The following is a 24,138-nucleotide window of genomic DNA, read 5'->3' on the forward strand; positions in this document are numbered from 1 at the left end:
TTTTCTTCTCTCTCACACTGTTCAAAAAACATTTAACTCCCCACTGACTATAGAAACAAGTCCAAACTCCTCAACACGCACTAAAGGTCCATCATTTCTCGCCGACCAAGCTTTCTAACTTGGTTTTCTGTGCTACACGTTAGATGCCAGTAAAACTGTGCCTGTGTTTTCCTGCTTTATTCACACAATCCTGTCTTCATGGACTGGCCTTCCTGTCCCCACTCCATCAGCTTGCCCAAATTGTATTCATACTACGAAGCCTGAGCTCAAGTGCTGCCTTTACTAAGAGGCCTCCCAGTACACTTTTAGTGAGAAAAACTTGCTCCAACATTGAATCTCCACAGTATTTTATCTGCCCTGTATTAAGGTGCTTCTCACCATCTACCTTCAGTTATGGACACACATGTCTTATCTCCTCTACTAAACAAGAGGCTTCTTGACTGAAGAATTCTTGTCTGATTCACTTGATATTCTCAAGGGCCCTGAGAATACATTTTTACATTATATGAACCAAATTAATGTTTCATAAATTAATATAAATATATGATTAAAAGAAAATAGCAACTTCTGGGTGAATAACAGTTCACATGGCCTGAACCTACATTTTTTTAATGTGTTCAGCTTCTGTAGGAGGACCTTAGTTCTTTCCTTATTGAATTATAAGAACCAGAAAGACTCCTGGTTCTCTTCAAGTCCCAGATCCCAACCCACCCTCTGCCTCAGACCTAGGAGTGTGTTGGAGCTGCCTCACACCAGCTCATGAAAACACTTCTCAACTTTGCATTCTGTGACAGCATGTTGGTGGCTTGAAATCAGACATGGTGGGAGTATTTACACCACAAAAAACAACACATGCTACAAATTAGGGCTTTTTTTTTCCAGAGAGCCAATTTACCAGCATACTACTGCCCAGATCCAAAATTCTGCCTTATAATTCTGCTGTGGAAACCTAGGGATGCCCATCATCAGGCCCCCATATGCACGGAGTTAAACTGACCCAGCTACGCTTCCTAGTTTCTTACTACTTCCTTCATGAATCTGATGGGGGGTTGGGGGCCTAAAGGAACTCTGGAGTCAGACTGGGATGAGGAATTGGATGGTTACACTACCAGGTTTTCTGCTCTTCTAGTGCCTTACCTTTCTGTTCTGGGCCTGCCCTCAGATAGAAACCATAGCCATTGCTTCCCTTCTTCATCTCCACAACCCGGGGATGGTGGGGTAGCAGTTTCAAACTGGCTGTTTCTCTCTTGAATTTTATCTTCTGCTCACTATGGTGCTTGTCAGTTTCCTTGTCCACCAGCAGAAACATGACGCGGCTTCCGGACTTCTTCACCTGCAACAACATACACAGGTGAGGGCCACCGTCAATCTCCAAGAATGATGCTGGGAAATAGGAAAGTTTCTGTATCAAGGCACAGTCTATAGATTCAATAGGAAATATGAGATGTGAGGCCTGAGTTTAAGCTGTAATACTGTTTTCTACCACCTCACTGGTATTATGTATCTTCCCTCGTACAGTTGTTGTTTTTCGCCTTCTTAAGTATGACCTCACCCACACAGATGCTAACTGAACCCAAGTGAAAGCTGTGTACCCAGAAAGGTATATAGGTGAAGACTAGGAAAGGAGTTTGAAAAAGAAAGTAAAGGTCTACTTTGAAAGATCCTTCTACCAAGAGAAGATAAAGTTGGTCAATTTTCAAGGTTCTATATGACCCCAAAGGAAAACTTCTGCCGGACTTCCCTGGTGGTGCAGTGGTTAGGCATCTGCCTGCCATTGCAGGGGACATGGGTTCGAGCCCTGGTCCGGGAAGATACCACATGCTGCGGAGCAACTAAGCCCGTGTGCCACAACTACTGAGCCTGTGCTGTAGAGCCCCCAAGCCGCAACTACTGAAGCCTGTGTGCCTAGAGCCAGTGCTCCACAACAAGAGAAGCCACTGCACACCACAACGAAGAGTAGCCCCCAGTCGCCACAACTAGGGAAAGCCCACGCGCAGCAACGAAGACTCAATGCAGCCAAAAATAAATAAATAAATTTATTTTTAAATTTTATAAGTAAATAAATTTATTTTAAAAAATCCTCTGAGTGTTTTCCATGTGTCATGGAACCATGCTAGACATAAGATTTGGGATATAACAGGTCTTCAAATACTCCCGATGTGTAGCTCAATATTCATCACCACACCGGTTATATCTTCGAGCTTGTATTAAAACATTTTAGTAACAGTGGCTCAACATTCACTTTATTATAAATTTAGTGGGGGATTCCAACCCCCTCTAAATTGGAATTAATTCCAATCAATTACAAATAAGATCCAAAAGATAAAGTTAATGGTTCTTTAGAACACTTTTCTTCAAGACAACGTGAAACTAGCAAAGGCCTTATTCAAGACAACATGAAACTAGCAAAGGCCTTATTCCAAAACCCTATATTAACACTTTATACCACTAGTGAGTCTGTTTGCTCTTAATACAAAGGGTTAACTTCCCATTATTATAGTCCTCCCATCATAAACTACCATTCCTGTCTTCCTGTCACTTCCAATGAGAGCAGAGTAAAAGATACGGTAAGAAAAGTACTCCTTTGGGATATACCTTTTCAACCACCTCCTCATGGGTGGCATCCTCTACATTCTCTCCATTCACTTCAATCAAGTGATCCTCAGCCAGGACTCCGGCTTTCATAGCCACACCTTGAGGTTTTATATCAATCATGCACACTCCCTTTTTACCTGAAAGAGGGTAACAGGTGAACAAGTGTCACAACTCCATTACACGGAAAGTCCAACAGCAAAGGGTTTTCTCCCAATAATACAATATTAGAACTTCAAATTTTAGGGCTAACTCCAATAGACTTTGGCTTCTGATTTAGAATGACAATTAGAGCTCATAGCGCAAAGCTTGACAGAGCCATTACTCAGTTGCCTTTTGTTGATTTGAATAGGATTTCTGAGCCCAACTGAATGCAAAGAAGCAATCTCAGGTGGCACTGGCTTCTTGAGCCAGAAAGTACCAAACCATGCCCACACTGCATCCCTGTGTCATACTCCCTTTCTTTGCATTTGTAGAATTAGAAGTCGTCTGCTCCATTCTGTCCTCTTTAATTAATGCTACCACCAACCACCACATCCAGTGGAGTGAATAAATCTCACTGATGCAGGCTAAAGAGGGCAGAGGCACAGGAGGAGAGGAAAGCCTCCACACAGTCATTGTGTATTAGTAGGTAGTATGATTTAGGTGCTTCTTAAAGAAATGCTGTCAGTTCTTTCAAGATATTAACATATCAGCCTAGGCAAAGGATAGCTTCATAATGACTACATAAACAGTTTGCAAAGAATAACAGTAATTTAAACTCTGCTTCCTTAAATACTTAACATTTCTCCTGTTACCTTGCTATGTATTTGTCATGAAGAAAAAATCTTCTTCATAACGCTAACCTAACCCATTCACCATGGACATTACACAAAGGCCAGATGAGTAGAGTCTGAATTACAATTTCTTTTTCTTTCTTTTTTTTTTTTTTTTTACCATTTTACTGATAACCAACCTCTGAGAAATGCCAAGCTTCCCTTGACCACCTACATCACTGTGTTTTAATAACTGACAAACTTGAGAAATACCTCTTATAGCTAGTTTATTTCTCTTGCTACAGGTTAAATAAGCCTTGGAAACTATTTTATGTTTACTATTGGTCTGCTGTTTAGCACTTACCAAGTTATGACCCACTATCAGTACCTCTCTAATACCAGAAAGAACAGGGAAGGAGCCACCTTAGAGGTGGAACCAAAAGGCTAACACAGCTATGGTCCCAACCTTAATGCCAGTGGAATCATTAGAAAACCATGGTCAACTGAGCGTGGGTCAGCCTGCAGCTCTGAAATTCTAGAAACAGAACTTCTAGTGTTTTCTGATGGTTGGGATTTCTCAAATCACTGTACCTCTCAGCTAGAGGTCAGGAAGTCACGTCAGAGCGTGGCCACAGCTGAGGGTACTATTTAAATGCCACAGGAGGGTGGGGATTTTTGCAGTGTCCTCAGCAACTGTAAGAGTGGCTAATACATAAATAGGTACTCAAGAATTTTTTGAATAAGTGACTACCTGGGCATTCTGAGAGATGAAAAGAGATATCATTCCAATTCAAGAGTGGCTATCGTGGAGAACCTCCCTTCTCTTGCCTCTTTTTCTCCATTCTCCCCTCCGTCTTTACCCACGAAGAAGCATCAACCCTCTAATCCTCTGACCTCAAAGGCTCAGACTGACAAACACTGGGGGACCGGAGTGCCCAGTGTCCCCCACACAGTGCTGCTGTGTCTTTGCACAACTGTGCAAAGCAAGGGAAAGGCCAGGGAGGGAAAGGGAGAGAGAGGCTGCTGTTGGATCTCCATAGCAACTGAAAATTAGTCAAAGGAGTCATTAACAGGGAACAGTATCTTTCTTCTGGAAAGCTGTTTGTCCCTGCCCCACCCTCAAGCTCACCTTGGACAGTTTTCAGAGAGAAGCCGTAGCTACTCCCCTCCTTCACCAGGTAGCAGAGCCGTGGCTGTGTCCAAGTCTGTGCTCCTCCATTCATTACAGAGGGCAGCTTCTTATCATTCAAACTCGACGCCTGACTTTGACCCAACTCTTTCAAGTCTACTTGTTTTTTCATAGCTTTCTCATAAGAATCCCCATCCAGGACCAGTAAAATCACTGAATTCCCACTTTTTCTGACCAGATCCACAACCTAGGAGGAAGAAAGAAAAAGGTTAACTTTAACAATAACCCTCTATCAACCACGGGGGTGGGGGCGGGGGGAGGGCTCACCATCTGGCTCATTATCTGGCCCTGGAGATTCTACTAGCTGACCCCTGACACCCGAATAGTTAGCCGATTGTGCCCCAGCCGTCTCTGCCCAGGCCCCTCCCGAGATCCAGATACAGATTAGGCTGGGCCTCTAGCACTACTGTAATAGCCCAACCCTAGCCCAGGGGACTTTTGTCTTTTTTGTTTGTTTGTGTTTTTTTGCTGTCGCGGGCCTCTCACTGTTGTGGCCTCTCCCATTGCGGAGCACGCGCAGGCCCAGCGGCCATGGCTCACGGGCCCAGCCGCTCGGCGGCCTGTGGGACCTTCCCGGACCGGGGCACGAACCCGTGTCCCCTGCATCGGCAGGCGGACGCTCAACCACTGCGCCACCAGGGAAGCCCTAGCCCAGGGCACTTTTACTAGGACTGGTTCTTTGCAGGGACGAATGCTGCCCTAGAGCACAACAGGTCCTCCTGGGTCTATGCAGACAGCATAGTACAGTGAAAAGAGCACCCACTTAGAGGCAGACAGAATTGGGGTAAGGTCAGACCCTCCCCCATGTTCACTACATGCACACATTAGCAAGCTAAGGTGACTGAGCCCCCACTTCCTCATCTATGAAATAGTCATATGAACCTCATGAGTTGTGGTGGGGATTTAACAAAATAATGAATATGAAATTGCCTGGTATAGTTCCTTTCATGTAGCAAATATGCAATGCACATTAGACCTGACACTATTCAAACCTAGGAATAATTTTTACAGTTCTTGGTCAATCATGGGAGACTTGATTAGCCGGCAGAATATAGCTGTAAAGCTGTCCTGCCTTGCCAGTGGCAGCCAGGAAGGCTCCACTGACCCCCAAAACTAGAATCAGCAGAGATGTGGGAGCTGAAGAGATCCTAGAAGAAGAAGAACCCCAAATGTCCCATTTACCTGCGTATGCTCTTTCTTGTCCACAAAGACACCATTGATCCTAAGAACTCTGTCTCCATCCTGGAGACCTGCCTTCTCTGCTGGGCTACCCTTCTCAACCACCCGGACCAGGTGGCCATCAGTGTCCTTCTCAATTCGCAGGGAGAAGCCATAGCTTTGCCCTTCCTGTTTAGACAGCTTGCATTCTCGGGGGTTGAAGGTGGAGGCCATTTCTGTGATGAAAAACAAATGGGTAAATCCACAAGACAGAAAATCTAACTGGGGTGAGAAATCTGTCCTCCATCTCCTATACCTCTATTCTTCTGTCACACCAAATCCAGACTGTTCAGGTAGCAACATTCGGGGTATAGGAAGCCACCTTCCAGGACTTGCTAGTGACTTCTAAATCTATTTCTCCCCAAAGATGACCTTTCACGTGAATTTCAGACCCATGTATTCGGCTAGGTACTGGACAGAGATGCTTCCGTTTCAATAGCTGCAAAACCAAATTCCCCTTTGTCCCCTGACCAAAAGAAATTAGTTCCAAATACATTACCTAAAAATTTTAAGAAAATCCAAGTCTACTTTCATTTAAATATTTGAAGAGCTTGCCAAGTTCTGGGCATTGAAGATAAATCTGTGGACAAGACAGACCTATACTTTGCCTCTCATATCAGGGAGAACATGTTTCTACAGAAACACGTGATGAATGATCTACTAGGGAAGAATAGCGTGATAAGGGAGAATATAACAGAGTGTCTTGGTAGTAGGGAATGGGGTGGGAAGAATTAAGAATGGCTTCCTGGAGAAATGACTTTTCCAAGAGCTGAAGAATTAGTAAGAGTGGTGAGGTGAGACAAGATAAGGAAGACTTCAAACAATTAAAAATCAGAGAAGCCAGGCCTGAGAGCTGACCTGGTACATTGGAAACAGATAGAAAAGTGGTTTCTAGGACGCTGAAGTTCTAGTCAGAACAGAGTGGGGATGCCCGACAGAGAGAGGATTCCTGCTGCCATGTCAGATCTCTCCCTCCTGAAGCGCTTCCGTTTCCACCCATTCTGCCCCTCCTTTCACCCCATTGCAAGAGCAAGGCTCTGGGCCACAGGAGGAGGAAAGGAAAAGTGTGAAAACCAACAGGCACCCAGTCATTAAGGGTCAGATTCCTGCTAGGCACAGGGAACTATATTCAATATCCTGTGATAAAACATAATGGAAAATAATATGAAAAATATGTATAACTGAATCACTTTGCTGTACAGTAGAAATTAACACAACATTGTAAATCAACTATACTTCAACAAAATTTTTAAAAAAAAAGATTCCTGCCAGGGGTCCCCAACACCTCCTGGCTTAAGCACTTGAGAATAGAGGCCAAGAACTGCTGGTGCAGAGCAGAGCCCCGAGAGCAGTAGGCTAGACTCTGCTGGTTAATCTGCCTGCACGGCAAGCCCTCACGTTCCCCTCGTCACAGCTCCCTCCAGTAACTCAGAATAAACCATCCGTTTCTCCCGGAGGGACAGGAGCAGATGACCGCACAGGGTATGGGGGTGGAGGGCGGAGGAGAGACAGCAAAGTGCTCCAGGCTCCCGAGAAGCCACGCCATGGTGACTGGAGGTGGCCACCTCTGACTCTGGGCCCACAGAAACATACAGTACAAATGGAGCAGAAATGGGCTATTGCAGGGTCTGGCAGCCGAGCCACCAGGGGCGTGAATGACTAAGAAGCCAAGGAAACAAGAATGGACAATGTTTCCACACTAGACTATATAAAATAGATAACTGACAAGAACCTACTGTAGAGCACAGGGAGCTCTACTCAGTACTCTGTAGTGGCCTATATGGGAAAAGAATCAAAAAAAAAGAGGGGATACATGTATATGTAAAACGGATTCACTTTTGTCGTATACCCAAAACTAACACAACAGTGTAAATCAACTATACTCCAATAAAAAAATTTTTTAATAAAAAAATAAATAGACAATGTTTCAAGTGACCTCTTATGAGGGCCTGAGGCCTAAGCCCACCCCAATGAGGATCAAGGGCAGAGAAAAGTGAAACCACAGTCACCACGATCACCGTCCGCATCTGGGAGAGCATTGCAGCTCTGTCTTATCATGACCAACCGCCAGGAAGATGCTGCTTTGGGAGGAAAGGGGGAAAGTAGGGAGTTAGGGGAGGAGAGGGCAGCGCCAGAGTGGGGCTTCCTCACATGCAGGAACCTGTGTGTGGCCCCTCTGACTCTGACCCATGACTTTTCTTTCTACTGATCATCCAGCCTGCAAGCATTCCGTTTTCCAACTGGAATCCACATCTATGTCCAAACGTACCCCTAGATCCCTATCAGCTCTCAATTTCATAGGCCTGAAAAGCCTTGAAGGGAAAAAAAATAAAAGCCCTCTGAAATTTGGAAGTATCAATAATTATAGAGAAACCTCATCCAAATCCTACAAAATTTGAAACATGTCCTTAAAACTATTCAAAATTGGGCTTCCCTGGTGGTGCAGTGATTGAGAGTCCGCCTGCCGATGCAGGGGATGCAGGTTCGTGCCCCTGTCCGGGAAGATCCCACATGCCGCAGAGCAGCTGGGCCCGTGAGCCATGGCCACTGAGCCTGTGCGTCCGGAGCCTGTGCTCTGCAATGGGAGAGGCCACAACAGTGAGAGGCCCGCATACCGCAAAAAAAAAAAAAATCAAAATAAGGGCCATTAGATGCTATGTTTTCATCAAGAGATGAGTATGTTTCTGATCAGCATATGAGTGCTCGTTTCTAAGATACCCACCCCTACAATTCAGCCCTCTCACACTCTGCAATGGCAACCACAGGATCTTACTCTTTTTCTCAAGGATGGAAGATGAATCCTCCTTGCTCGTAGGGCGGTCCAGTGTTTGGGGAGAGAAGAGACAAAGTTTTCCTGTATCTCAATAGAGACCTGAAAGTCTGATACACAAGGAAACACAAATCTCTGTTTCTGGGCAAAATCTCAAGTTGTTTGTGTGTTTCTTTCTTTCTTTAAAGTTTCAAACAGCCAGACAGTAATCACTCAGATCTGCACTTATGTCTTTGAAGCCTCAGGTGTTCGAGGTCAGAGTTTCTTTTCACATCTATGGTTGAGGCACAGAGAATTAGAGCCAGTTCACACCGATAAAAATACTGATAGAAATGCTACCACTCTGGGTGGGAAACAGCTGCTGTCCCCAGGCCAAGATTACATCCTTCCACCCTGTCTGCTCTTGCCACAATTCAGCCACTAAAGGATTAATGCTGCCCCCCACACCAAACTGATGAAATATTTAACACCTTCAACTGTACCGATAGAGAAAGCTGATCAAAACCCCCAAAGCTTGGCCTTACATAGGGCCCTGAAACTGTTTGTTTCCTGTGCCATCTTGTAGAGAGACAGTTCAACTAGGAATCACGAGGGCTGGGCTCTGGTCCTGCTCCAGTCCTGGGTTTGTCTAGTCCACAGCCTGGTTTACACTGGCCCCTAAATCAGGGCTGGCATCAGTCACTTTAGCAAGACTCTGTCACTGCTCCATGATAAGGATGCCTGGAACTCTGGAACACAGGGCCTAACTAGGAAGGATCTCTGTATTTAAGGATACTGTTTCCTGTTTCTTCCTCCTTTTCTTGCAAATCAAAACCACAGTGAGATATCATTCACCTCACACCTGTCAGAATGGCTATCATCAAAAAGACCACAATTAACAAATGTTGATGAGGATGTGAAGAAAAGGGAACCCTCGTACACTTGTTAGCGGGAATGTAAGTGGGTGCAGCCACTAAGGAAAACAGTATGGAGGTTCCTCAAAAAATTAAAAATAGAACTACCATATGATCCAGCAATTCCACTCCTAGGTATATATCCAAAGAAAATGAAAACACTAATTTGAAAAGATACACACCCCAATGTTCATAGCAGCATTATTTACAATAGCCAAGATATGGAAGCAACACAAGTGTCCATCAACAGAAGAATGGATAAAGAAGACGTGATACACACACACACACACACACACACACACACACACACACACACACACAATGGAACACTACTCGGCCATAAAAAAGAATGAAATTTAGCCATTTGCAACAACATGGATGGACTTGGAGGGTACTGTGCTTAGTGAAATAAGTCAGACAGAGAAAGACAAATACTGTATATTATCACTTATATGTGGAATCTAAAAAGTAAAACAAACAAATGAATTGTTTGTTTGTTTAAAACAGACTCACAGATACAAACTAGTAGTTACCAGTGGTGAGAGGGAAGGAGGGAGGGGCAAGATAGGGGTAGGGGATTAAGAGGTACAAACTACTATGTATAAAATAAATAAGCTACAAGGATATATTGTACAGCACAGGGAATATAGCCATTATTTTATAATAACTTTAAATGGAGTACAGTCTATAAAAATCTTGAATCACTGCTGTATACCTGAAACTAATATAATAGTATAGATCAAATATACCTCAATTTTTAAAAATTAAAAATAAGTAAGGTAATAGTTTAAAAAAAAAAAAAAGGATACTGTTTGCTATTTCTTCAGCCCCCACCCCCATCTTCTGCTTCTTGAGAATCCAGAGATCAGAACCCTATGGTGGAGAGATATGCAATCAGTGAAGGCCTATGGATTTCCGTAATATCATATCAGCGATCATCTGATTGAGGCTGGAGTCCATCAAACCCTCAGCAGGCCTTACTCCACAGTTCAAACAGCCAAAATAAAATACTGGAAATGGAAGAAAGCTCTAACCATTTCTGAGCTCTGGGGGAAAAAGTCAATTTTTGGCAACAAAGTTGCTTGTCTGTGGGAAGAAGAACAAAGTGCTGGTGGGCAGGAAAGACTCAGTGGTGAGAGGCAAAGAGATTTTTTTAATCAAACTTTATTATTAATCATACCTTTAGACCCCACCTTCTTCTAAAAGGATTCGATTATTGCTACCAGGAAAGGCAATAATATATCCAAGGTCGAGAAGAAAAAATAGGTACATTTTAGAAGTTAGGAACTCTAGCTAATGACAACAGAGGAGGGTAGGTAGGACCTGTGGATGTGACCAAAGAAAGAACTGAAGCCACTGGGTTATTTTCCACAGGAGAAAATAGTCCCTGTGGGACCCAGGGGACTCTCCCAAGGCCAAGGTAGCCAAGGTCTCCCGGCTCCAGGCAGCCATCGACACGGACCCATACACGATCCGAGTCAACACCCACCCTCCCCAGCGGTGCCGCACAGAGCCAGGAGTCCGGGCAGGAGCTGTTCCTGAGAGGAACACAACCACAAACGTGAGACTCAAACAGCCAGAAGGGTTCAGCTTAATTGGCCCAGGCTAAGAGGAAGCCTCATTTTCCCTTCAGTTTGTGTGTTTGGGGCTGGAACCTACAGGACCTTCCTCAGCAGGGCTACTTGGAGAAAGAGTGAGACTCCATTTCAGTTGATTCCCACATCAGTGGGACTTGTAGTGAAGCTTGCCTGCCTTGTCACCCGGCACGTCAGAGAGTCCCCTGTTCCACGACAGGTGCTGTAAATGGAAAGGTCCCATTAAAAAATACCATGGGCGTGAAGGCTTTTAAGCCCCCACCCCGTACCCCTCCAGTGCAGGGGAGGGCTAGGAGTGAAGGGATCTTAAAGCCACTTAGCTCATCAAAAATCCATGATCTCCTGAGAAATATTTGAGAGTCTCAAGGTCAGTGGGAACCTGACAAGAACACAAAGCATCTCCCAATACAAAATGGAGCACAGGGTTCTCCGAATTATTTCCTGCTCTAAAGCAGCGTTATTTGTCTAACTCCTGTAAGCTTCCAGGTATTATTTTGTAAAAGAATCCTGAAATTGCTATAGATCAGCTAACACACAAGCCAGGGAAGAGCAAATTCTTCTGAGGAAGGAAAAGACAACTCCTGGGAAAGCGAAATCAGAAAGAATTCGAGGATATTAATTCGTCTCCTCAGCCCTGGGAGCTGTCTACCCAAAGTCAGCAGCTGGTTTCATCTGAGGGAACAGATCTACTTAGTTGACAGTGTAAATCTATAGACCATCAGGTGATGCCAGTAATAATAAATCACGTTACCGTTTAAAAACTCACCATATGTCAGGCATGCTACATTATCTCATTTAATCCTCACAATCACCTTACAAATTTAATCTCAATCCCAGCGGGCCCACAGAATCACCTGCAGAGATTTATAAAAACAGATGCTTAAACCCCACCTCAGATCTACTGACTCAATCCAGGCTTGAAACCTGAACATAAGCATTTTTAGAATCCCCACGAGTTCAAGAAACTAGTGATCAAAACCACCCTTTGCTGCTCCCAGCTTCCCTTCTCTCCCCTCAGTCTTGGGATAACACCCTCATGGGTCAGAGAAGAACGTCAAGGTTGGGTGAAATATTAACAGCTACCTTGAGCTCACCTTTACTCAACTTGAGAAACCAAGGTGGCAGCCTGGTTAGGAGAGGCCCTCAGGATCCAGCCCTGCCCACAGTCCTGCCCGGCCAACAGCATGGAAGTTTGTGGCAACCTAAAGGCTGTGACCCTGCCTCCCTCCCCACGTTCTAGCTCTGAGCCAGGAAACAGAATCCAGCAGCTGAAAACAACCTTTAACAGCTCCCGTGGTCTCTTTGTCCAAGGAATTAAGTCTGAGGGGGCCCTCCCCTGGCCAGCAAACCTAACCACCCAAAGAGCTGAGGCCATTTCTCCTCCTCCATCACGCTATGGGTGGAAACCCAAGCTCCACTCCTGTCTGAGGCCAATCAATTAGATTCTCCAATTAGCATATGGAAGTGGGTGCAGATTGTTTGGGATCGTGCACACAGGTCCCTCAAAATTCTACTGAACATCAAGAAGACACATTACCCCAAATGCGATTTCATTTGTCCATGCCACAAATATTTGCCTCACACTTATACGCAAAACACTGTTAAGTGGTTGATGGAATAAAGTGAAACAACAACTCCATCCTCAAGGACTTTATAGTTAAATGGGGGTGAAGGAAACGTTTTAGGACAAAAAGAGCTACCACTATGAGCAGAGTATCAATGCCATGAGACCTACAACATGGGACAAATTAAGGAAAGCTTCACTAATTAGGTAGGATTTGATTTAGACATTGACAACAGATAGGTAGGATTTCAACAGGTACAGAAGTAGGGAGAGAACATTCTAGCCACAAAGAATAGTGTGGATCTCAGCCATGGAAGTGGGAAAGTTCTTGGGTATGGTCAAAGAAGAGCTAAAACTCAACGTGACTGAAGGAGAGCCAACAGGGGGACAGCCAAGATGTCCTTTTGTCATGGATAACAAGTTAGACTGTAAAGGCCTCGAATACCAGCCCAAGGGATCTGGCCTTAGTTTGGTGGTCAGGGACCACACAAAGGTTATAAGCAGAGGAAGGACAGGATCAGAGTTGGGCTCCAAGAGGGTTGGCCTGAAGCAAAGACATACTGGAGGTAAGTCAAGAAAGAGGCTCTTGTAATGGTCCTACTCACATGCAATGAAGGCCTGCCCCAGCCGGCAGCTGTGAGAATAGAATGGAGGTGACAGAGGTGGAGGAACTACAGAGAGGACTGAGTGACATGTGGTATTAACTCTTCAATCCTGTCCTCTCAGATTTCTCCATGCAGAGATGGCCTCAGACAGGACAGGTACAACACAGATGTCCAAAATATTTATTTACAATGACCGTGGCTAGTGTCCAGGAAATACAAGAGGTCCCTATTCCTCTCCCTAATTACTGGTTACCTCACTCACGTACAGTTTTGCTGTGGGTTCAAGAGGTCTCGTTGCACAGAGTGGTACATGCACAATTCAGTCTTCTAAGGTCACCACTCAGTGTGAACGTAGCTGTGCTTTTGGCTCCTCTGAGCTCTGAGTTGCCAGGATACCCTAATTCTGTGGCCATCTTTTCATTCTGTCTGTTTCCCCATAAGTGGTATACTTTCCCTGGATTTATTACCCTTGCTCAGTTTTTTCTACTAACCACCCTTGATACCTTTCCTAGACTCCCCTTCTGTATGGAATCAGTTTTGTCACTCCCAAAATTTCTATGTTGAAGCCTTATGACTGTTTGGAGATAGAGCCTTATAAAGAGATAATTAAGGCTAAATAAGGTCACAAAGGTGGGGCCTGGCATCTTTATAAGAAGACACAGAAGTGCATGTACACAGAGAAGAGGCCATGTGAAGACACAGTAAGAAGGCCACCATCTGCAAACCAAGGAGAGAGGCCTCAGGAGAAACCAACAATGCTGGCACCTTGATCTTGGACTTCTAGCCTCTAGAACTGTGAAGAAATAAATTTCTGTTTAAGCCACATGGGCTTCTGTTATTCTGTCATGTGGTATTCTGTTACAGCAGCTCAAGACTTAATACATCTTCCAAGTAATGCTGCCCACTTGGGCTGGGTGTTAGAAAGGAAGAGGTAAAAAAAAAAAAACCCAAAACACAAAACCCCACAAGTTCATGCCTTGGTGACTGGCATAAAAATTGTACCATTAAAAGATGATGCTGGAGACTTCCCTGGTGGTGCAGTGGTTAAGAATCCACCTGCCAACGCAGGGCACACGGGTTCAATCCCTGGTCCTGGAAGATCCCACATGCCGTGAAGCAGCTAAGCCCATGAGCCACAACTATTGGGCCTGTGCTCTAGAGCCCACGAGACACAACTGCTGAGCCCATGTGCCATAACTACTGAAGGCTGCGTGCCTAGAGCCCATGCTCCACTACAAGAGAAGCCGCCGCAATGAGAAGCCCGCGCACCACAACGAAGAGTAGCCCCTGCTCGATGCAACTAGAGAAAGCCTGCGCGCAACAACGAAGACCCAACGCAGCCATAAATAAATAAATAAATAAGTAAAAATAAAAAGATAAAAGATGGTGCTGGGACTTCCCTGGTGGACCAGTGGGTAAGACTCCATGCTCCCAATGCAGGGGGCCTGGGTTCGATCCCTGGTCAGAGAACTAGATCTCACATGCATGCCACAACTAAGAAATCCACGTGCTGCAACTAAAAGATCCCGCAGGCCACAACAACGACCCAGTGCAGCTAAAATGAATGAATGAATGAATAAATAACTAAACATTAAAATAAATTTAAAATATTAAAAATTAAATTTAAAAAAATGATGGTGGGCTTCCCTGGTGGTGCAGTGGTTGAGAGTCCGCCTGCCGGTGCAGGGGACATGGGTTCGTGCCCCAGTCCGGGAAGATCCCACATGCCGCGGAGCGGCTAGGCCCGTGAGCCATGGCCGCTGAGCCTGTGCGTCCGGAGCCTGTGCTCCGCAACGGGATAGGCCACAACAGTGAGAGGCCCGCGTACCGCAGAAAAAAAAAAAAAAAAAAGATGGTGTAGTTATGAGGAATGAGATGGCAAAGTCAGTTTGAGTTAGTTTTACATCAGAGGACTTTGCAGGTAGACAGAAGTGTGGGCCTGGAGCTCAGGAGATGATGGACTAGAGTCCTCATGGCAGTGCTCGGTGACACAAGGGAGTGAGAACATGAAAGGAAGAGAGCTGAGGATAAAGCCTTGCATGATACCGACATCTAGGCGACAAGAAGACGAAGCTGAGAAGGAATGATCAGAAGGCCAAGATTTTACAGTCCAAGCTAAAAGAAGAATTTCAAGACAGGATAGTTAACAATGCAAAATGATGCTAAGAGGTAAAGAGAATGAAAACAGAAAATGCCCTTAAGTTTAGGAAATGCAAGTTCAGGACAGATAAGGGACTAAGAAGCAAGTGAATACTAGTAAATAACAGAGGCCATGAATAAAGTTACATCTTGAAACAGATAAATGAGAGAGTTGGGATAGCAGCTTAAGGGGAAAGCAGGGTTGGGGGATGGTTTTATTTTTAATGTTTGTATATCAAGGGATGATATAGAGAGCACAGCAAATGGGTTTGGCCTTGATGAGATGGAACACCTCTACCGAGGCAGGAGAGAAGGGGAAAAAATGAGATAAAGAGGAAGACAAGGTCAATTTACCAAGAAAAATCAGGAACTTCAAGAATGTGGACCAAAATCTCCACTGAGCTCAAACTGATAAATCCATGAAGGTGGCCAGGAGAGGATGGTGGGTTAGCTGTACTTACCACCAAAAGACAGCTGCTATGAGGAGATAAGAGCCCAGTGTGCCAGACCTTCCAATCTCTCAAGAGAACCTGGAAGTCTAGATTTATGCAAAATGTCTCCATTTTTAAAATCTGGCAGCTATTTCAAAGTTTTAAGAAACTTCACATAAAGTAACAGACTTGAATCCCTGGACGGGCAGGTTATAACCCTGGCAAAAAGGCTACCCAAAGCCGAAGCATTGTTTCACTATGATGAGTCAACACGTTGAATAAAAATTTCTAAGAAACAACGTAGGCTAAATATATTTCTTCATTAGAGAGATAAACAGATCTCACGCATTTATAGCAGAACAATCAGCATGGTTTCTCATGGCTTTTTCTCACTATAATATTTAACAAGAATAGAAGGAGAAAGTGGTAATTTTTACCCCAAGTTGCAGCGTGACATGTTTACAAACAGAAGGCTAGGAGGTGAGGGTTTCTATGTTCACAGTGAGCCCAGAACTCATTAGAATGTGAGACAGTGGGGCCAGCGTGAATTTCGAGGAAGAGAAACCACAAGTGTCCCCTGGGAAAGATGAAGTGCTGCAGGGACTGGCTGGGCAGGATGAATGGGGAGAAGGAAGAAGAAGGGGCTGAGGGAGGAGTTTTGCAAATTAAGGGGTTGACACAGGAAAAGTCTTCTAAGATGATGTCTAGAACAGAGTAGTTTCCAGTTAACAAAAAGTCTAAAGTGGCCATATAGGTATGCAGCTGATGTGAAGGGAGTTTGTATTTTTATTTCCATCTTCCCTCAGCATTCTAGTTTGGGTAAATACATTAGAAAGAACAAGAGTTTTAAAGCCAAACCCACTTTTGGATTCCGGTGTCACCACTTGCCAGCTGTGAGAACATGAGTGACTTCCTTAATTCTGAGCTGGAGATAGAAATACTCCTAAAACAGGAAGTGCATATGGACGCAGCAAAGATTACTGAAGGTGGATCATGTAAAGCAATCTAAGCATAGCATCTGGAGCAGAGAAGCCCACTCCAGGTGCCCCACCTTCCCTGCTCTCCGGTGAGAGTCCTGAGTCAATGGGAATCCCATTTCCTGTGAGGACATTTGAGCAATCTTCCTGATTTTCCTTTTGAAGCAGTCAAGAGATTGAGTAATGCACTAAGGATGGGCAGGAATCTTGACTGTCAGGTCAGGGATTCTCTATCTCCTCACTCTGGACCACCTCTGCAACGTTAGTTTTAGCTGCTGAAAAGTCAGGGCTGAGATTTTGTTCTCCATGAAATCAAGCTCAAATAACAAACTCAGATTTCCCTAAACCCAGAAGTATCATGTAAGTCTGAAAGCTAGGGAATTAAAAAATACAACCAAATGCCATATATCGAGGAGGTATAAGATTCCAGGCAGCTTTTACAGAACTAAGCTGACCAGAGAGTCCCAACACCTGGAGCAGATGAGCTCTAATAGATGTGAGTACAAGATACACCAGCCAAGGGACCCAAGGGACAGAAAAACGTGGAGAAGATGGAGTGAGGGAAGCACACCTGATATACGGATGTATGGGTGGATCATGGTCACCAGGGAGTGATGAGTGAACAGGTTCACTCACCAGACAACATCACTGGATTTCCAAAAGATTAGAGAAAGGATGTGGGATAAACAGCATTCTTCTTAGAGAGGGAAAATCAGAAGGGCACTGTCATCAGTGACAGTCAGGTGCAATGACCACCGTCAAGAAAGAAAATGCCCCAATATTGTCTTCTTTGTCTCCCAAAATCCAGGATGTAGCCGATCATTCTATAAATACAGTAACCCTACAGCTGTTAGTCACGAGTACTCTGGACCCACCACCATCTTATCTAATAGTTAGGAATCAATGGTGCAGTCATTATCAGACCACAAAGAAAACATAGCCTCTCCTCACAAGGCGCTTATGTAACCCACACCTGAGCCATGAAAAACTAAACAGTGAAAACTTAGCAAGACAGTGGGGAATAATGTTTAATCCTAGTTACTGCAACTGGGGAAGGATATTTGTATAACCCAGGATGTAACCATAGAGTAAATTATTTCTGTTTCATTGAGGCATGAAGAGAGGGGAAGAGAGGGCAGCAACTCTCGGGTAACATTCAACTTGAATGTGACTCACTTTGCACTAAACTCCATGCTGGTTTATAAAACACTTTGAACTTCAGCAAGGAGGAAGCTTGACCAGGCATGTCTGCACATCGTGCCCTTGTGAGAAATGCTGCCTCTTCAGCATTTAAATGCATCCATGTCATAAGTAAGACAAAGAAATCACTAGACTTTTGTTGGAAAAATACAACTGGTGGAGACTGGTGATGTTAAGTCAGCAACTGTAGATGGTGAATTCCCTACAACCATCAGCCCTGATCGAGGGGTTCCAGCCCTGATCAAGGGGTTCCAGCCCTGGGTCAGGAATATCTGCCTTCTATCAAAGCCTGCCTCAGAGCCTCGGGACATACTGTTTCTCCAACAGCATAAAAGAAATCCTAGTATAGCTCAGCTGGTGTTGACAGATGTCTTGAGTTAGGAGAAGATAAATGCAATTCAATTTCATCCTTCTTCAAAAATATTTTACCTAGAGCAGATCTAATATCTTTGCTGCAGATTATATTTAAGCCACCTAGATTCCTCCTTTGAAAAGCAAGAGGTATTGGGGACTTCCCTGATGGTCCAGTGGTTAAGAATCCTTCTTTCAATGCAGGGGACCCCGGTTCGATCCCTGGTCCGGGAACTAAGATCCCACGTACTACAGGGCAACTAAGCCCACGTGCCACTACTAGAGAGAAGCTCACGCCTGTACCACAACGAAGCGAAGAGCCCACACGCTGCAAACAAAGATCCTGCATGCTGCAACGAAGACCTGATGCAGCCAAAAAATAAATAAATAAATATTTTTTAAAAAGAAAAAAAGCAAGAGGTGTGGAAATTCAAACACTCAAGTTTATTAATTTTAAATGATTAGTGTCAAAAATAGAAAAATAAGTAGGGCTCCAAAATATGTTTATGCTAATTATACTTTCCCACTGTGATGGTTACTGTTTGGTCTTAGGTAGCCATAGATTCCAAGTGTGGGAAATTAATGAAATGTGTTCCAATGGAGAAGGGTGATCATAGGACCAGTGAGTAATTCTTATTTCTCATCTATGATAAGGAACGGAATCTGCTTATCTTGAAGTTCATTTGGGCTGCTGGTACTAAATGTCGCTTCCCCCTACCCACGCATCATGAATGATACCTTGTCCTACATGGTAGGACTCTTGGTTGGAGTTCAAGACCTTCCCCACTCTACTTGCTTATCTAAGAGTTCTGCAAGTTGGGAAAGAGATAAAGTCGATATCGTGTGGACACAGAGGTGCCCTCGGAGAAAGGATATCCTTGTGCTGCTGATAGAACTGGTACCTGAAAATAGCCGAGGGTTGGCTGGAACAAGAGTATCTCCCAAAACTGGCGTCTTGTTTTACAAGACCCTTTGAACTTGCATTTCTGCACCCTCGCTCTTTTCCTATGTATCCAGCCTCTAGGTTCTCCCAGCCACTGCCCCAAGACAAATTTCCTGATCTTACTCTCACCATGTTAGTCTCTAAAAACAACATTTAAGGGCTTCCCTGGTGGCGCAGTGGTTGAGAGTCCGCCTGCCGATGCAGGGGACACGGGTTCATGCCCCGGTCCGGGAAGGTACCACATGCCGCGCAGCGGCTGGGCCCGTGAGCCATGGCCGCTGAGCCTGCGCGTCCGGAGCCTGTGCTCCGCAACGGGAGAGGCCACAACAGTAAGAGGCCCGCGTACCGCAAAAAAAAAAAAAAAAAAAAAAAAAAACATTTAAGAACCTAAAGTCCAGACTCCTTTCTCAGGCTTTGAGGTTCAACATAATCCAGCCCGACTCCATCCCCCTCTGCTCCCCAGCGATACCAAACTGGCCCACGTGCGGTCACCCACACCCAGCCTGCCCTTCGCTCACACCACATGCTCTGCCTGAAATACTTGCCCCCACCCTCCGATTATTTATTTATAGTAGGTCACATTTTTTCCAAGTGAATGAATTCAAGACCTATTCAAGGCTCAGTTCAAATTTTAGGTCATATAAATACAAATCCTTCCCCAACCACCACAGTCTGAAGGAATCACTCCAGCCTCTAAATTTCAAGTACCATTTATATAATCAACAACTTACATTGAGTACCTCCTACCGAGGCTGAACCCAGATTAGACACTGCTCTGCCCTCACAGAGCCCAGAGTGAAGTGGAGAAAGTTATAGACACAACTACCAAACACGGGTGCTGGAATACGGAAAAGAAAATGTTTGTTATTGTTATACACACTTATTGAGCTCCTGCTAGGCTCCAAGGGCCAGCCTAGGTTACCTTTTATGAGTTCTCATTTAATCTTAATGGTCCATTTTACAAGAAAAAAAGTCCCTGAAAATATAAGTTGGTTTCCCATAGCTATTTGAATAAGCAACAGAACCTGGATTCAAACCCAGTTGAGTTCGGGTTCCTCCGCCCAGCCTCCCAACCTTGAGGGCTGTGTTAGGGAACCCAAGTAGTTAGACTTGGAGGGGGAAGGCATCCCAGGCAAAAGGAGTAGCACAGGGATGTTCAGGGATGGTGACTGGTCCCAAAGCCCAGAGAATAGGCATATGTTGAAAGTCAGAAGCAGGTCAGGTTAGACTGGGATGCACTGTAGACTCAGTTCCATAGACTACAGAGGAGCTTCGGTGTTTATGTCCTGTGAGGCTTGGCCATCTCAGACCACAGCTGCCACTGAGCTGACGAGGGGCTCTCTTTCATATTTATCAAAACTCCTTCCCACTGCCTGGGTTCCTTCCTTCCCTGGGGTCATGCCTGTCATAAAGCTGTCTGAAGATCATCAGGATAGTAGCACTTAAGGTGCACAAGACACTGTGAGCTTCTCCAATCTCATCCTCATTAAGAACTAGGTTCTATTACGCCCATTTGACCGATGAGGAAATAAGAGAGGAAGAATACATCTGCTCTGGAATTCAGGTTTCTGATTTTTAATCATTTAGCCATGATACCCACCAGGCAAAGAGATTATCATGAAGGGCCAAGGAAAGGCATTGCTGAGATCTCGAGGAAAATACATCTAGCTCTACCTTGCTACTCTCATCGAACTCCTATGCAACAAATGTGAAAATCATTTAACCAAGGTGTGACGGGAGACACCCATTCCCACCTGATCAGATCCGGGACCTTAGATGCCTGAGAGACTATCAGAGTTCTTCAGCCCGTCTTTGATAAGAGCATTTTATCCAAACATATTGACTCTATGCCTGTAGCTCCCTCCCTGCCACACTAACTTCCATTTATCATAATAGCTAAGCATCTACTCTACGCCAGGTATTGTTCTAAGAACTGGTATTACAGCAGGTAACACAAAGGACAAGACCCCTGCTCTCTTGAAGTTTAACGTCTGCCAAAGGTGACAAAAAGTGCAGAAGATGACTTCTGATGATAAAGGCTACAAATGATGAGATGCAGTGGTGAGGTGGAGGGAGGAAGCTAAATTTAAAAGCCATTCCTGGGGAGGTAACATTTTAAATCCTACCCAAATGACAAGCAGGAGCAGCCTTCAAAGCTCCAGGATCTATTGTACTTGGTGGGCTGAAAAGGACATTCGAGATCATCTAGTCTCAACTCTTTATTGGTAAATGAGTAAATAGAGGCTCGATGAGATTAAAAGACAAGATCCCCCAGCTGACGGCAAGGCTGCCCCACTGTTCCACAGAGCCCTTGGAAAGACACATTTGAAATGTAAGCACAGGGGTCTCCCTGGTGGTGCAGTGGTTAAGAATCCGCCTGCCAATTCAGGGAACACGGGTTTGATCCCTGCTCTGGGAAGATCCCACATGCCGCGGAGCAACTAAGCCCGTGCGCCACAACTACTGAGCCTGCACTCTAGAGCCCACAAGCCACAATTACTGAGCCCACGTGCCACAACTACTGAAGCCTGCGCACCTAGAGCCCGTGCTCCACAACAAAAGCTATCACGCACCTCAACGAAGAGTAGCCCCCAGTCGCCGCAACTAGAGAAAGCCCGCGCGCGGCAAAAAGACCCAACACAGTCAAAAATAAATAAATTAAATAAATAAATTTTAAAGAAAAGAAATGTAAGCACACTTGTGGTTATGCATGAACACATATTTATAATTTTATTTTCAATACAGCCTTGGGGAAAAGATGAGAGTCTTTGATAGACAATAAAATTGAGGCTCTGGTTGCTGAAGCGACTTGTCTGATGGCCCGTCACAAACAACTGAATCAAAACCCAAGTTATTTGTATTCCAGTCCCATGTTCTTTCCCCAGGATGAGAAACGGCTGTCTAGCCAGTGGTCTATGAACATAGGACATCATTACTAGCCACTTCATGGTTTATGATACAAAGAACAAACAAAAGAGTCAAAGATAAAAACAATTCACTTTGTCATAACACACAAACTCAAAGTCCCTGAGTTATTTGCTGCAGGAAAGAACATGTGATTCCAGGTGACTAGACAACCGTGGCCTGAGACAAAGAGCCCCTGTGACTTTTGGAAAGGGGACTGAGAGCTCGTGGGTGCAACATTGCAGGGACTATCATTAAAGAGGAACGTGTTCCTGCAGAGCCAGCCCAGATCAGGAGTCTCCTTAGCTGGGAAGCCCTGAGATGACAGTCGCATTTATATCCCTTGACCACTTCTGCTTAGGAAATAAGCTACTAGTGGTTCCCAAACCTACCTGCCCACAAGAATCATCTGGGGAGGGAGTGGGGGAGATGTTGGGGGAAAAAAAAGAAAAAAGGTTTTTCAGGACCTCACAAGACCCAAAGAACTAGACACTCCAAGAGGCAGAGCCTGGGGATCTATGTTTTAAAATTCAGCCAGCCTAGAAATCCACTGGTTTCTCCACAATTCTCAGTGCTATAATGTGATAAAAAAGAGGAGAGACGCATGTTTTTATTATCCAGTGAGAAAGTTGTTAGGTTGTATCCTTTAAGGGCTGCTTCCAGAAGAAAATTTTTACTACCCAAAGCCCTTGTACAGTGGGAAGGTCCTGTGAGAGAGAATCTCCCCGTGACCTGTGAAGTCTGTTATCTCACTCCCTTTGGCTGCACATCGAACCCCCATGCAACCCTGGGAAAGCTTTTTCTCAGGATCAGTTTACCAATTCCTTTGTGAAGCAGACCCCAGCCTGCCAGGGTCGGGGCGTCTCAAGCAGAGAGAACCTCAGAGTGTGGAGAATCCCTCCACCTCAACCCCAACACCACCTGGCTCCTTTCCCACCAACCTCTCTTCTGCCCTGGACAGCCAGCTACTGTGTAGAAAAGGAAAAGGAGAAAGAAGGGGGTTTGGGCCCAGGTGGTCAGTGCCCTCCGTCACGGGGAAGCAGACTCATTTCTTACCTGGGTCCTGGAAGAAGAGGAGCCACTGGGTTCACCAGGGAATTCTCTCTCTGCTGGTGAGCTCTAGTCTTGGAACTCACTGGACTTTGAGCAAAGGTTGATTTAAAAGCTGATGTATTTAACAGGGACGTGTGGTCTGAGTTCAAGTGACCTCTGTCCTGCTTCCTGCCAACTGGCTGGGCCCTGAGCTGGGCAAAGCTGGAAAACCCTCAGCAAACCGGACCCGACGCTCCGGCCCACCTGCCTAGTGATGCCGGGCGCCCTGCTGTCCCCACCCCACCCCGCTCCCTCCCTCCCGGAGAAAAGGAGGGGAGAGGGGGAGGCCAGCTAGGGAGGAGGGGCCTTCCTCGGCTCTCTCCCCTGGCAGATGCCTCAGTCACACCCAAACAGCACCCAAAGCCTCAGGAGCCTCCACCATCCCCCATGGCGAGGGCAGGGCTGAGGACCATCACCTGACCATCCTCCAGCCCTGAGGTCTTCCTGGGGAGCAGTACTTGGGTCACCCCCACCCCACAGGAGGCCAGCAGGTCAAGGAGTCCCAGTAAGTGGAGCAAAGCCCCTCGCGCATCCATCCTTCCTCCTCCTCCGCCTGCCTGTTAGTTCTTACTTGCATGCTCCCTAGAAGTTGAGCCAGTAAAGCCCCTTCCTGCTCTTATTTCCCAGCTCCCTTCCTCTTCTCAGATGCTCTCTCCTCTTTCTTTCTCTCTCTCTCACCTGAGGGTGCTCTGTCTCTATTCTCCAACAGTTGCCTTCCCCGTCCACGCTCAGAACCTCTCAGGCAAGCCCCGCTGGGCAGGTGGAGGTACTTGCCGCAACTCCTGGGCCAGTGCCTGGGCAGCGGGCTGGCACCTGTGCTCAGTCCCAGACACGAGCAGCTGACCCCCGTCAGCAGCACCCACACAGGCAAACCTAGGGCTGGGCTTCTCACTGACCTCGATCCTCAGCCCACACTGGAA

The 24,138-nt window shown here is 45.4% G+C and overlaps 2 protein-coding genes across 3 annotated transcripts in view; one reads left to right on the forward strand and one right to left on the reverse strand.

Annotated features, from left to right (window-relative positions):
- The window catches only part of PDZK1 (PDZ domain containing 1), a 32,816-nt gene extending 9,554 nt beyond the window's left edge, over nucleotides 1-23,262 (reverse strand). The window contains exons 1-5 of one of the 2 annotated variants that reach the window (XM_060028504.1): nucleotides 23,183-23,262; nucleotides 5,719-5,930; nucleotides 4,477-4,723; nucleotides 2,596-2,732; nucleotides 1,138-1,333 (exon numbers count right to left, since the gene is read on the reverse strand). In XM_060028504.1, coding sequence (XP_059884487.1) covers nucleotides 1,138-1,333; nucleotides 2,596-2,732; nucleotides 4,477-4,723; nucleotides 5,719-5,928 — 790 coding nt within the window. In that variant the 5' untranslated portion in view covers nucleotides 5,929-5,930; nucleotides 23,183-23,262. Of the gene's footprint in view, nucleotides 1-1,137; nucleotides 1,334-2,595; nucleotides 2,733-4,476; nucleotides 4,724-5,718; nucleotides 5,931-8,527; nucleotides 9,099-23,182 lie in introns of those variants that run through there. The other variant, XM_060028495.1, reaches the window with a different exon arrangement.
- CD160 (CD160 molecule) overlaps nucleotides 12,887-24,138 on the forward strand; it is a 43,578-nt gene continuing 32,326 nt past the window's right edge. The window contains 1 exon segment of the mRNA XM_060010154.1: nucleotides 12,887-13,142. Within this exon segment, the coding sequence (XP_059866137.1) occupies nucleotides 12,887-13,142 (256 nt within the window).

This window comes from Delphinus delphis, chromosome 1 (genome assembly GCF_949987515.2).
Source record: "Delphinus delphis chromosome 1, mDelDel1.2, whole genome shotgun sequence".
NCBI classification, from domain to species: Eukaryota; Metazoa; Chordata; class Mammalia; order Artiodactyla; family Delphinidae; genus Delphinus; species Delphinus delphis.